General features: G+C 40.3%; 1 protein-coding gene across 1 annotated transcript in view; it reads right to left on the reverse strand.

The window, feature by feature from the left end:
- Positions 1-1,661: 1,661 nt before the first annotated feature.
- The window catches only part of LOC137621517 (beta-1,3-galactosyltransferase bre-2-like), a 28,112-nt gene continuing 16,205 nt past the window's right edge, over positions 1,662-13,568 (reverse strand). The window contains exon 7 of the mRNA XM_068351915.1: positions 1,662-2,251. Within this exon, the coding sequence (XP_068208016.1) occupies positions 1,916-2,251 (336 nt within the window). The 3' untranslated portion in view covers positions 1,662-1,915. The remainder of the gene's footprint in view (positions 2,252-13,568) is intronic.

The following is a 13,568-nucleotide window of genomic DNA, read 5'->3' on the forward strand; positions in this document are numbered from 1 at the left end:
TATCATTATGTCTTACCTTCCATCCAGTACAACAGCCCTTTTATAGCTTATGGTTTTCACTGTCTCTTTCAAGGCCTATTACCTTTGAACTACATTTGATATGGGCTTGGATGCAACAGGAGAATAACAGGAATTTGACTGGGCAACTTTTAGAAATTGTAAAATATTCGTTCAGCTGTGAAGAACATCATTTGTTCTTGGAGTGAAGTGAAGCAGTGAAGAACATTGCTTGCGCTTGGGCTGAAGTGAAACAGACAAACTTGAAGGAAGTCTGGAAAAAACTGTGTTACAAGTTTTTTGAATGATGTTTATTTCTTTAAAGAGAAAATTGAATTTTGTCACCAGGGTTGTTACACTGATTAAAATATTAATTTGGAAGTGGAGACTGATGATGTCACAGCTACTGCCATCTCATTGTGAGGAGTAATCTATTGCAGAGCTCATTTAACTTATGAAGAAAATAATTGAAGAGAATGTAAAAGAGAACATGTCAACCCAGAGCACAAGAGTTGCGTAACCAAGAACATGGAAGATGGTTTTGCACTGATAGACCAAAGTTTGATGTTTAGGACTCCAATACTAAGAGGTACATGTAACATCTAAGAGGAGCCATGGATTTGCTGGTGTTAATATAAGATCTTTTTGAAGAAGAGAAGTGTAAATTTTCATACTAGACTGGAAAGCTTCTTCAAGAAGGTAGAGTCTTACAACAGATCATGTACCCTTTACCTCAGCTGACTGCTTTACCTTCTCCAAGTTCAGCGACACCTGTAGATTCTCCAGACTCACCTGCCTTAGTAGTAGCTACAGCACTTTCTTCAGGTTCTCTAGACATACCTGCCTAAGTTTTATCACCAGCACCTTCTGCATGTTTTCCAGACTTGCCTGCCCAACTATCACTAACACCTTCAAACTGTTTCCCCAACGCAACTGACTACTACTATATTCAATCAGATACCACAAGGCTACGTACTAAAATCCTTCATAGAGATAATGTAGCTTCTAAAGTCAATCAATCTATAAGAAGAGAAGGATATAATTAAGAATTATATCTATTATATATGATAAAACTAGAGGGGAGAACTTGTAAATATAATCTATGAGAAGCAGCAAATGCTATAAATCCAAACCACTAATTTTTTCTTTGAGAAGGCTGTTTGAAATCTAGAAATTCATATCATTGAGAAGATAGAGAGAAATGATTATCCGCATATTCATATGTACCCGTCTTATAAGATTTCTTTATCCTAGAAACTCCTGCAGAATTTGTTGCAAATTCCATAAGGTCAAAAGCTGGCAGTACCAAAATATTTTGACCAAAACATCACGCAATTCGTATCTAAAAATGTCTGGCCCAATCACATTTTATGAAAAGCTGAATTAATTGTTGCTCCCCATCTTGTTATGACGCATGTCTTGGATTTTGAGATCGCATGTCTTGGATCTTGAGATCGCATTAGGTTATTCGTAGACTACATCAATCTGTATTTCCATGTTTTCTCTAAATTATGAACCCAGCTCTTCAGAGTAAATCCTGTCAAACAAAATATCTACTTGATGTCATAACTTGGATAGTAAGCATGAGTTTCTCATGCAGAGACAGCTTTTCTACTTAATAAATAATTTGATATGAAAGTTCTTTGAATCCTATGTGGGTTTTCTTGGTTGACAGGTGATGACAATAACAGAATGACATCATAAGAATTGCCTTTTTGTATATTTAAAGAGCAGATGTGCCAAAGATTGAAAGAATCTTCCTAATGTGGGAAACATTATCACTGGAAAAGTTACTGTTGATATTTCTTTCATGTAGTTCATATTTTCTGCTAGCTTTCTTTATTTCCTGTTTTATAGCCCATCAACGTTGCTACAACTCAAGAAAGGTTATTACAAGTGGTACAGAATTACAGATATTTCACGTCCATGGTGTTCCCAGTGCGCTAAGGTTAACAGGGGCATTTTGAAGTACTCCTTCCCATGCCTCTTTTCTGCTTTTCTCTTCGGTCTGCATCAAGATAATCTGCATCTTATTGAATGAGGTATTAGAAGTTTTTGCATATTCAACCATGTTTCCCATATCCACGAGGTTAATCTGAGCTGCTCGGGAAAGGAGCCCTGTTGTAAACACGTCCTCCAGTTTCAAATAGGGCACGTAAGGAATGTATTCTACCATGACCTTCAGAGCTTCCCTGCCAAATACGTACGCTGGACCGCTTGTATAAAGAGGGAAGACTTCCTCTGGATACTCCTCCTGCAAAGGGTGGAAAAAACAACCAACTAATATATATATATATATATATATATATATGTGTGTATATATATATATATATATATAATATGTATATATATGCATATATATATATATATATATATAAATGCATATATATACATATGTACTACATATATATATATATATATATAAATATATATATATATATATATGTATATGTATATATAAATGCATATGTATACATATGTACTATATATATATATATATATATAAATGCATATATATACATATGTACTATATATATATACAGTACATATATATATATATATATATAAATGCATATATATACATATGTACCATATATATATATATATATATATGTATATATATAGTATATATATATATATATATATATTGTGTGTGTGCATATATATATATATATACACACACATATATATATATATATACACACACACACATATATATATATATATATATTATGGTCCCAGATCTGGCCACCAAAAGTATATATATTATATATTATGGCTGGCAAGTTACACAACCTCCCAAGCTCCAAACTTACCTATTTATTTTTACATAAACCTGTTACACTTGAAAAAATTAATACCTGAGCTCTGAGAGGAAATAATATAACTCCCCGACAGCAATATAAAAAAACACTGAGTATCCAAAGGTCTCTTACATACACTCTAAACAACTATTCAGAACAACATCTTACTTCGATTCTAAAACAGGGGTAAAAGAGAGTTCTGTAAAAAAACACTGGTAATCGAAATATTAACCTCTTTACAAAAGTAAATATATTCTATAGAAAATTAAAAACACTTTGAAAGAATTTACACCAAAATAAGTCATTCGAAAGATTAAATCTGAACAAAACTTAGACTAAGACAAGAAAATATTACACTCTGAAGTTATATAATCACTTGTTTCACTAGAAATTTAATTTTACATAAATATTCAATCTAGATAATTAATGAAAAATGATATTTTGATTATAAAATAAATTTTTGAATATACTTACCCGGTGAATATATAATAGCTGACGTCTCGGACGGCTCGACAGAAAAACACAAAAACTCGCGAGCGATCGCCATGAAGGTTGCGGGTGTGCCCACCAGCGCCAACTATCGGCCAGATACCCCATATACATGTAAACAGCTCCAGTTCTTCTCATCCCGCTGGGTCTCTATCGGGGAGGAAGGGGGGGCCTTTAATTTATATATTCACCGGGTAAGTATATTCAAAAATTTATTTTATAATCAAAATATCATTTTTAAATATTAAACTTAGCCGGTGAATATATAATAGCTGATTCACACCCATGGTGGTGGGTAGAGACCAGTATTAATACAGTTTACGGCGTATATGCTTAGAGTTTTTGACAGTTATATCATAACAAAACCCAAATATATATAGGTACCTGGTAAGGAAGCTGACTTTGACGATTACTCTTCCTTGTTAGTCTGTCTTCCTCACGAAGCCCAGCCATCCTCTTAGGATGCTGAAAGACTCCCAGGAGCTGAAGTATCAAGGGCGGCAACCCATACAACAGGACCTCATCAAACCCCTAATCTGGGCGCTCTCAAGAAATGACATTTGACCACCCGCCAAATCAACCAGGATGCGAAAGGCTTCTTAGCCTTCCGTATAACCCAAAAACAAGATTAAAAACATTTCAAGAGACAGATTAAAAGGATATTGGAATTAAGGGAATGTAGTGGTAGAACCCTCACCCACTACTGCACTCGCTGCAACGAATGGACCCAGTGTGTAGCAGTCCTCATAAAGAGTCTGGACATCTTTTAAGTAAAATGACGCGAATACCGACTTGCTTCTCCAAAAGGTCGCGTCCATAATACTTCGCAGAGATCTATTTTGCTTAAAGGCCACGGAAGTTGCTATAGCTCTTACTTCGTGTGTCTTAACCTTAAGCAAGCAACGGTCTGTTTCACTCAAGTGAGAATGAGCCTCTCGGATTAAAAATCTGATAAAATATGACAAAGCATTCTTTGACATAGGTAATGATGGCTTCTTAACTGAGCACCATAAGGCCTCAGATCCACCTCGTAAGGACTTAGTACGAGCTAAGTAGAACTTAAGAGCTCTAACTGGACACAGAACTCTTTCCAGTTCGTTGCCTACGATCTCTGACAGGCAAGGTATATCAAATGACTTAGGCCAAGGACGAGAAGGCAGTTCATTTTTGGCCAGGAAACCAAGCTGAAGTGAACATGTGGCTTTATCTGTGGAAAAGCCGATGTTCTTACTGAAGGCATGAATCTCACTGACCCTTTTAGCCGAAGCCAAGCACACTAGGAAAAGTGTCTTGAGGGTGAGATCCTTCAGGGAGGCTGAATGTAATGGCTCAAACCTGTCTGACATCAGGAACCTTAGGACCACGTCTAAGTTCCATCCAGGAGTTGCCATACGACGTTCCTTAGAGGTCTCGAAAGACTTAAGGAGATCTTGGAGATCTTTATTATTGGAAAGATCTAAGCCTCTATGTCGAAAGACCGAAGCCAACATGCTCCTGTAGCCCTTAATAGTGGGTGCTGAGAGGGAGCGAACATTTCTCAGATGTAAGAGAAAATCTGCGATTTGGGCTACAGAGGTACTGGAAGAGGACACAGATGCTGACTTGCACTGTGGAGGATTTATTTTTGCTTTATTTTAATTTTTGTTTTGCCAAATCCTGAGAGAGAGAGAGAGAGAGAGAGAGAGAGAGAGAGAGAGAGAGAGAGAGAGAGAGAGAGAGATTTTGTGTCAGCGAGCGAAAGTAGTTAGTGTATCGATCGTTGGTGGTGAGAAAGACTGTTGGTACAAATGAGATTGTTTGTTTACGTTTTTAGTTAGGTTACGACAGTGGTGAATGTCTTGGGTGAATGCTTATTTTGATTGGACTGCAGCTTAAGGCAGTTGTGTGAATGCTGGATTTTACCTTATTTAATAATTTTTCGACCAGCGTGGAAGTTATTTTTGATTTTAACAGTAAGTACAGTTTTGTTTATCTTTGCGTGTAGTGATTGTGAATGATAGGAACAATTTATTATTTATCTTTGATTATAGTGCGATAGTTCAGTTAGCTAGAAGTGTTCGTAAGTGTTTTTCTTTTTTATTTTGGCAGGCTACGATTCCTCCTTTGGGGAGAGATTTATGTGAATGTGATTGTTGACGACCTGGCTTGTTTAAGGAATTTGATACGACTGCTCAGATTTGGAATGAATTATTGATGACCTGGATTGTTTAAGGACCTGATTGGATTGCTCTGTGGATCTTGATGAAATAGATGCTGTAACGACCCCGCCCGGTTGAAGGAATTGGTTTGGCGTATTGATGATGATGATGATGATAATGATGATAACGATGATGATAAGTGCAATTGTGCATTAACATTTTTCAGCGGTCCGGTTGCTGCAGAGTTGTGTTTTTTGGCTATAAAAGACTGTTGGCCTTGTGTGGACGAAAGTGTCCACTCAGAATTACATATTGGTTGTGCGGTTTAGTTTTAAGTTTTGTTAGGGTTTAAATTTGGTTTATTTGAATTATGTTACGTTTATTGTATGTTTTGTAAGTTGTTAAGCGTTATTTATTTTGAGGGTTTAATTGAATGGTGGTATGATTAAGGCCTGTTTTGTGTTAAGTGTATGATTATTGATAAGTGTGTTTTTTTTGTTTATGTTGAGCGTTATAGTTTGTAAGAAATATATAGTTTTAAGGTTATGTTTAGTTTTTTTACCTTCTGTTAAAGAGTCTGGTATAGATAACGTAAGGGGAAAGTTTGTTTTGTTGAGACAATTGTCTGTAGGTGTGATTCAGGGTGTGGGGCTTGTTTTCTTAAACATCCCGCCACAGCACCAGTCTCGAAAGACTTCCCACTTCGACTGGTAGACTTTGATGGTAGAAGCTCTCCTAGCTCTCGCAATCGCACTGGCTGCCTCCTTCGAAAAGCCTCGAGCTCTTGAGAGTCTTTCGATAGTCTGAAGGCAGTCAGACGAAGCGCGGGGAGGCTTTGATGAACATCCTTTACGTGGGGCTGACGTAAGAGATCTACCCTGAGAGGAAGACTCCTTGGAATGTCTACCAGCCATTGAAGTACCTCTGTGAACCACTCTCTCGCGGGCCAGAGGGGAGCAACCAACGTCAACCTTGTCCCTTCGTGAGAGGCGAACTTCTGCAGTACCTTGTTGACTATCTTGAATGGTGGGAATGCATACAAGTCCAGGTGAGACCAGTCCAGTAGAAACGCGTCTATGTGGATCGCCTCTGGATCTGGGACTGGTGAGCAATAGATTGGGAGCCTTTTGGTCAACGAGGTGGCAAAGAGGTCTATGGTGGGTTGACCCCAAGTCGCCCAAAGACTCTTGCACACGTCCTTGTGGAGGGTCCATTCCGTGGGGATCACCTGACCTCTCCGACTGAGACAGTCTGCCAAGACGTTCAAGTCCCCCTGGATGAATCTTGTCAACAGGGAGATGCCTCGATTTTTTTGACCATATGAGGAGGTCCCTTGCAATCACGTACAGCGTGTGGGAGTGAGTGCCTCCTTGCTTGGAGATGTACGCCAAAGCTGTGGTGTTGTCTGAATTGACCTCTACCACTTTGTTTCGAAGAATGCTCTCGAAATTCATCAAGGCCAAGTGGACTGCTAATAGCTCCTTGCCGTTGATGTGCATGCTCTTCTGAACTGAGGTCCAAAGACCCGAGCATTCCCGACCGTCCAGGGTCGCACCCCAACCCAAATCCGATGCGTCTGAGAACAACACGTGGTTTGGGTTCTTGACTGCTAGGGACAGACCCTCTCTCAGACTGATGTTGCTGTCCCACCAGTTCAGGCATGCTTTTACTGGTTCGGAGACCGGGATTGATACAGCCTCTAAAGTCTTGCTCTTGTTCCAGTGAGAGTCTAAATGGAACTGGAGAGGCCGAAGGTGAAGTCTCCCTAGCGAGACAAACTGCTCCAGGGATGACAGAGTCCCTACAAGACTCATCCAACTCCTTACTGAACAACGTTCTCTTTTCAGCATTAGTCGGACTTTGAGCAGGGCTTGTTCTATTCGGGTGGCAGACGGAAAAGGCCGAAAAACTAGACTGCGAATCTCCATCCCCAAATATAGAATCGTCTGGGATGGAATCAGTTGGGACTTTTCTAAGTTGACCAAAAGTCCCAACTCGTTTGCCAGACCCAACGTCCAATGTAGATCCTGCAGACAGCGATGACTGGACGATGCTCTGAGAAGCCAGTCGTCCAAGTACAGGGAGGCTCGAATTCCCGATAGATGAAGGAATTTTGCCACATTCCTAATGAGGCTCGTAAACACGAGAGGAGCAGGACTGAGGCCAAAGCACAGTGCTCGAAACTGGTACACCACATTCCTGTAAACAAACCTCAGAAACGGTTGGGAATCCGGGTGTATAGGAATGTGGAAGTACGCATCTCGCAGGTCGAGAGAGACCATCCAGTCTCCCTCTCTGACCGCTGCTAAGACAGACTTCGTGGTCTCCATCGTAAATTTTGATTTCGTAACAAAAACGTTGAGCGCACTGACGTCTAGCACTGGCCTCCAACCTCCTGTATGCTTTGGGACTAGGAAGAGACGGTTGTAAAACCCCGGTGATTGAAGGTCCGAGACTTTCACCACCGCTCCCTTCTCTAGCAACAGAGACACTTCGTGATGTAGGGCTTGTCTCTTTGACTCCTCTCGATACCTGGGAGAGAGGTCTATGGGAACTGTTACTAGAGGAGGCCTGCGTACAAACGGTATTTTGTACCCCTCCTTGAGCAACAGAACAGACTCTTGGTCTGCACCCCTCTTCTCCCAGGCCTACCAGAAGTTGTTCAGTCTGGCCCCTACCGCTGTCTGAGGACGTGGGCAGTCAGACTCTGCCACGGGAGGACTTGGCTCCTCTCTTCTTACCTCTCTTTCCCTCGGCACGAGAGCCTCCCCTGCTGGGAGCTCTGCCACGAAAGGGCGGGATAAACCTAGACGCAGGAGTCTCGATCCTGGGTCTCACAACAAAGGATGAAGAAGGAGTTCCCTTGCGAGCAGAAGAAGCAATCAGGTCATGTGTGTCCTTCTGCACAAGCGAAGCAGCAATGTCCTTAATCAGCTGTTGTGGAAACAAGGCAGCCGATAAGGGAGCAAAGAGCAGTTCCGATCTTTGACAGGGAGTAACTCCTGCTGAAAGGAAAGAGCAAAGGGTTTCTCTCTTCTTCAAGACTCCCGACGTAAAGGTGGAGGCGAGCTCATTGGAGCCATCGCGGATGGCTTTGTCCATACAGGACATAATAAGTAAGGATACATCTTGGTCAGCAGACGAGATCTTCCTACTTAATGCTCCTAAAGACCAATCTAGAAAGTTAAAAACTTCAAAGGCCCTGTATACGCCTTTAAGGAGATGGTCAAGGTCCAAGGAGGACCAACAAATCTTCGAGCGTCTCATGGCCAGGCGACGGGGAGAGTCTACGAGGCTTGAGAAGTCACCCTGGGCAGAGGCAGGGACTCCCAAGCCGAGAACTTCTCCCGTGTCATACCAGACGCTCGATCTAGAAGCTAGCTTAAAAGGTGGGAAGGCAAAGGCCGTCTTCCCCAAACTCCTCCTGGTATCCAACCAGTCGCCTAGAAGACGTAAAGCCCTCTTAGAAGAGCGAGAAAGCACTAGCTTAGTAAAGGCAGGCTTGGTAGCAGCTAAGCCTAGTGCAAACTCAGACGGAGGCGAACGAGGAGCAACAGCAACTAAATGATCTGGAAAAAGATCCTTGAAAATCATCATGATTTTCTTAAAACCCATCGAAGGTTGTACAGCCTTAGGTTCTTCTACATCCGACAAAACGTCCAAAGGATTATCATTAGGAGGAGGATCAGCAACGTCCTCATCTGAAGGAACCTCGTCCGACAACTGATGAGTCTTAAGCAAGGGAGAGACCTGCCTTGGTGGCAATGCTTGACAAGCAGAGTCCACACGCACAGGAGCATCAGTAGCAGTCCAGGACGCTACGTCATGTAACTGCTTAACGGACTGACTAGCAACAACAACAGGAGCGGGAGGACGCTCGACGTCAACTCGAGACTGCCTTGACTGCCTAGATTGAGCAGTTAAAACAACTCTTGACTGCGGTGCTTGACGCTCAACGTCAAAACAAGTCAACTTAGCTGGTTGGCGAACGTCCTGAACGTCAACACGAGCATGCGGCAGCGGTGAACGTCCACAAGCGGCTGAAAGTCAACACGGGACTGCATCGAGTGAGGCTCTAAGTCACGTGACTGACGTGACTTTGTAACGTCAACGTCAACAGGACGAGCAAAGGCTCGTTTGGGCGGCTGACGGCCAGGATCTCGATCAGCGTAACGGCGAGGATCATCGTGAACCTGCTCAGCAGTATACTCCTCCATAAGAGAGGCAAGCTTATTCTGCATATCCTGCAGTACAACCCATTTAGGATCAACGGGAGTGGGTGCGGGTCGAGACGATGGTAACGTCTGTGTCTGCAAAACATTGCCTAAACTAAGACTCTCGGAGCCCGTGTTACGCTTCTGTTTAGGCGGCGAGCAGTCTTCCGATGACTGCACAGGGTCAGAGCTGTCCCAATGGCTACAACCAGGACGCTGGACCTGTCCTGAAGGGACTGACTTCCGCTTTAAGGGTCTCGAAACCTTGCTCCACGGTTTCTTACGCGAGAAGCCTTCGGATGACGAGGAGAAAACCGCCTCGCTCGTCTTATGGTAGGGGCGGTCTTGACGAGACACGCCCGAAACCATAGAGGGAACGTCTGTTCGTTGGTTAAAGCCTCTCGTCCCCATAAGTCCTACGACATTACTTCTCCCTGGTGCATGGGAGCTTGCAAGAGGTCTCGGACTAGGCGAACGACAAGCACGAACAGACGAACCCTCGGTCGCAACACTGATAACACTTTGCGCACTAATCACTTTATCCCCACGATTTTCTAATGTGGCACTCTGACACTTTAACTCTTTTACATCCGCCATGAGTTGATTACGGTCCGTAGCCAAAGATTCAACTCTCTCGCCCAACGCTTGAATGGCACGCAACATATCCCGCATTGATGGTTCATGAGTGCTAGTAGAGGGTTCAGGCACAACTACTACTGGGGAAGGATTAGGTTCAGGGGCATGGGAGGAGGAAAATTCTAATGATCTAGAGGAACTTCTCCTCACCCTATCTCTCTCTAGCTTACGAGAATACTTATCAAACTCTAGCCAGTCGAATTCCGAAAGTACCACGCACTCATCACACCGATCTCCTAATTGACAGGTTTTACCCCGACAATTAGAACACACGGTATGTGGGTCGAGAGAGGCCTTTGGAAGACGTTTGTTACAATCCCTAGCATTACATTTACGAAATTTAGGAATTGGAGAAGGGTCAGCCATTTTGAAAAGTCAAAGAAAATCCAAAAACAATCCAAAGTCATCAACAATAAAATCTATCCAAAAAAGAGTTCAAGAGTTTAAATTGAAGATAAAAACACCTGCACTGCGAAAGCTCAAAACCAAAAAGAATTACTTCACCAAGAATGACAAAAAACTCCAGGTCAACAGCGAGTAATGGAATCAACTTGTCAACAAGACCGACAGAGAAGAACTGGAGCTGTTTACATGTATATGCGGTATCTGGCCGATAGTTGGCGCTGGTGGGCACACCCGCAACCTTCATGGCGATCGCTCGCGAGTTTTTGTGTTTTTCTGTCGAGCCGTCCGAGACGTCAGCTATTATATATTCACCGGCTAAGTTTAATATTTAAAATAGTTAATTTTTAACACTCTAATGATTAAACTCTTATAGAATTACATAAAGTAACTGATAAACTTACAAGTTTTTAGCTCACACATAGTAATCGAACAGTTGTCAAACTAAATACAGTTCTCGTTTTCATATAAATCTTGCAGGGCCAGTTACAAAGATTTATTTAAAACTAGCACATATAATAAGACAGAAAATTTGAAATAACTTTCAAAGTTGTAGTAAAGTTTTAACACACTACTCACGATATATTTTGGGTAAAAACTTATTCACTTTGGGGAAGACACACTCCAGGTACTTGAGAGAGAGGATGTTGGCTCTTCCACAGGACTGGCTGGTTCTCTTTTGCTACAATGCATCCTTGGGGGTGCATATATATTGACTTAATTATTCTAGATCCTTCTAGGTCAGGGGTCTAGAAGCTTGAGGGCTGTTCCTAATGGCGTAAGGTTGCCAATAATCCCGTATCAAACAGAGGAATCTAACCACGCTTGCAAGGCAACCCTCTCTCAGCAGCTCCGCCCAGCTCCGCCATAAAAAAAAAAAAAAAAAAAGATAACACTAACGCTGGGATTTTTGATAACCTTCCAAAACAAGTGGAAAATATAACACTTGCATAATCTCTCACAAACATGATCAATACCATAAAGAAATTACATAAGCCCTCGTTCATACCTCGTATGGTTTGTTTGACACACTTAATCAAGATTACGTAGGACTTCGTAGGACTTCGTACATATACATATGTATATATGAATATATACACACATACACACACAGACATATAAATAAATATATATGTATATATATATATATGTATGTATATATATGTATATATACATATATATATACATGTATATATATACATGTATATATATACATATATATATATACATATATATATATATATATATATATATATATATATATATATACTGTATATATATATATGGAGACATTATATATGCATATATATATATATATATATGTGTGTGTATGTATATATGCATATATATATATATATATATGTGTGTGTGTGTGTGTATGTATATATGCATATATATATGTGTATATATATATATATATATATACATAAATAATAGTACTAGAGTTAGTATATACATGTTTATTACTAAGCTTTCGGAAAATTTATTTCCATCACCAGAGCCTAAAAAAAATAGATACATTGTACAAGTTAAAACATAGTTTGATAAATATTTAAAACGAACATATTAAAGGAACACAAAAACTTTATGGAACTATGAAACTATAAAATCAATCTAAATATACACTAAAAGGTGGTGTATGAATGTTTGCTGTACATGTATGAATATATATGTATGCATATGTGTGTTTATATACAGTATATACATACATATATAAACATATATATATATATATATATATATATATACTGTGCGTAATAAATTTTTATATATATATATATATATATATATATATTCAAATAAGCCATATATATTTTTGATACATTAATGTCTGGATTCTCTTAACGACCTTGGGATCAGAGCCCCAGGCGAAATCACACAAAGACAAGAGCTTGGGTCCGGCCGGGAATCGAACCCTGGTCGGCAAGCTTGTATAGACAGTGACTAAACCACTTGGTCACGAAGAAAGATAAAAGTCAATGACAATTCTTCTGTACTTATACCTGTCGAATTCAGGTGTTTTGTACTTAGAATTGAAATCAACCCATCTTCACCATCGTAGCTAATTGGTAGTTTGTTACTTGGCATTCAATTAATGATAAATTTTGCACATTTAGACGAAATGTGCAAAATTTATCATTAATTGAAGGCCAAGTAACAAACTACCAATTAGCTACGATGGTGAAGATGGGTTGATTTCAATTCTAAGTACAAAACACCTGAATTCGACAGGTATAAGTACAGAAGAATTGTCATTGACTTTTATCTTTCTTCGTGGCCAAGTGGTTTAGTCACTGTCTTTACAAGCTTGCCGACCAGGGTTCGATTCCCGGCCGGACCCAAGCTCTTGTCTTTGTGTGATTTCGCCTGGGGCTCTGATCCCGAGGTCGTTAAGAGAATCCAGACATTAATGTATCAAAAATATATATGGCTTATTTGAATATGTAAAACACGTCTAAATGTGCAAAATTTATCATTAATTGAATGCCAAGTAACAAACTACCAATTAGCTACGATGGTGAAGATGGGTTGATTTCAATTCTAAGTACAAAACACCTGAATTCGACAGGTATAAGTACAGAAGAATTGTCATTGACTTTTATCTTTCTTCGTGGCCAAGTGGTTTAGTCACTGTCTATACAAGCTTGCCGACCAGGGTTCGATTCCCGGCCGGACCCAAGCTCTTGTCTTTGTGTGATTTCGCCTGGGGCTCTGATCCCGAGGTCGTTAAGAGAATCCAGACATTAATGTATCAAAAATATATATGGCTTATTTGAATATGTAAAAAACGTCTAAATGTGCAAAATTTATCATATATATATATATATATATATATATGTGTGTGTGTGTGTGTGTATACATATACAGTATATATATATATATATATA

The sequence above is a fragment of the Palaemon carinicauda genome, chromosome 1, assembly GCF_036898095.1.
Source record: "Palaemon carinicauda isolate YSFRI2023 chromosome 1, ASM3689809v2, whole genome shotgun sequence".
Lineage (NCBI taxonomy): Eukaryota > Metazoa > Arthropoda > Malacostraca > Decapoda > Palaemonidae > Palaemon > Palaemon carinicauda.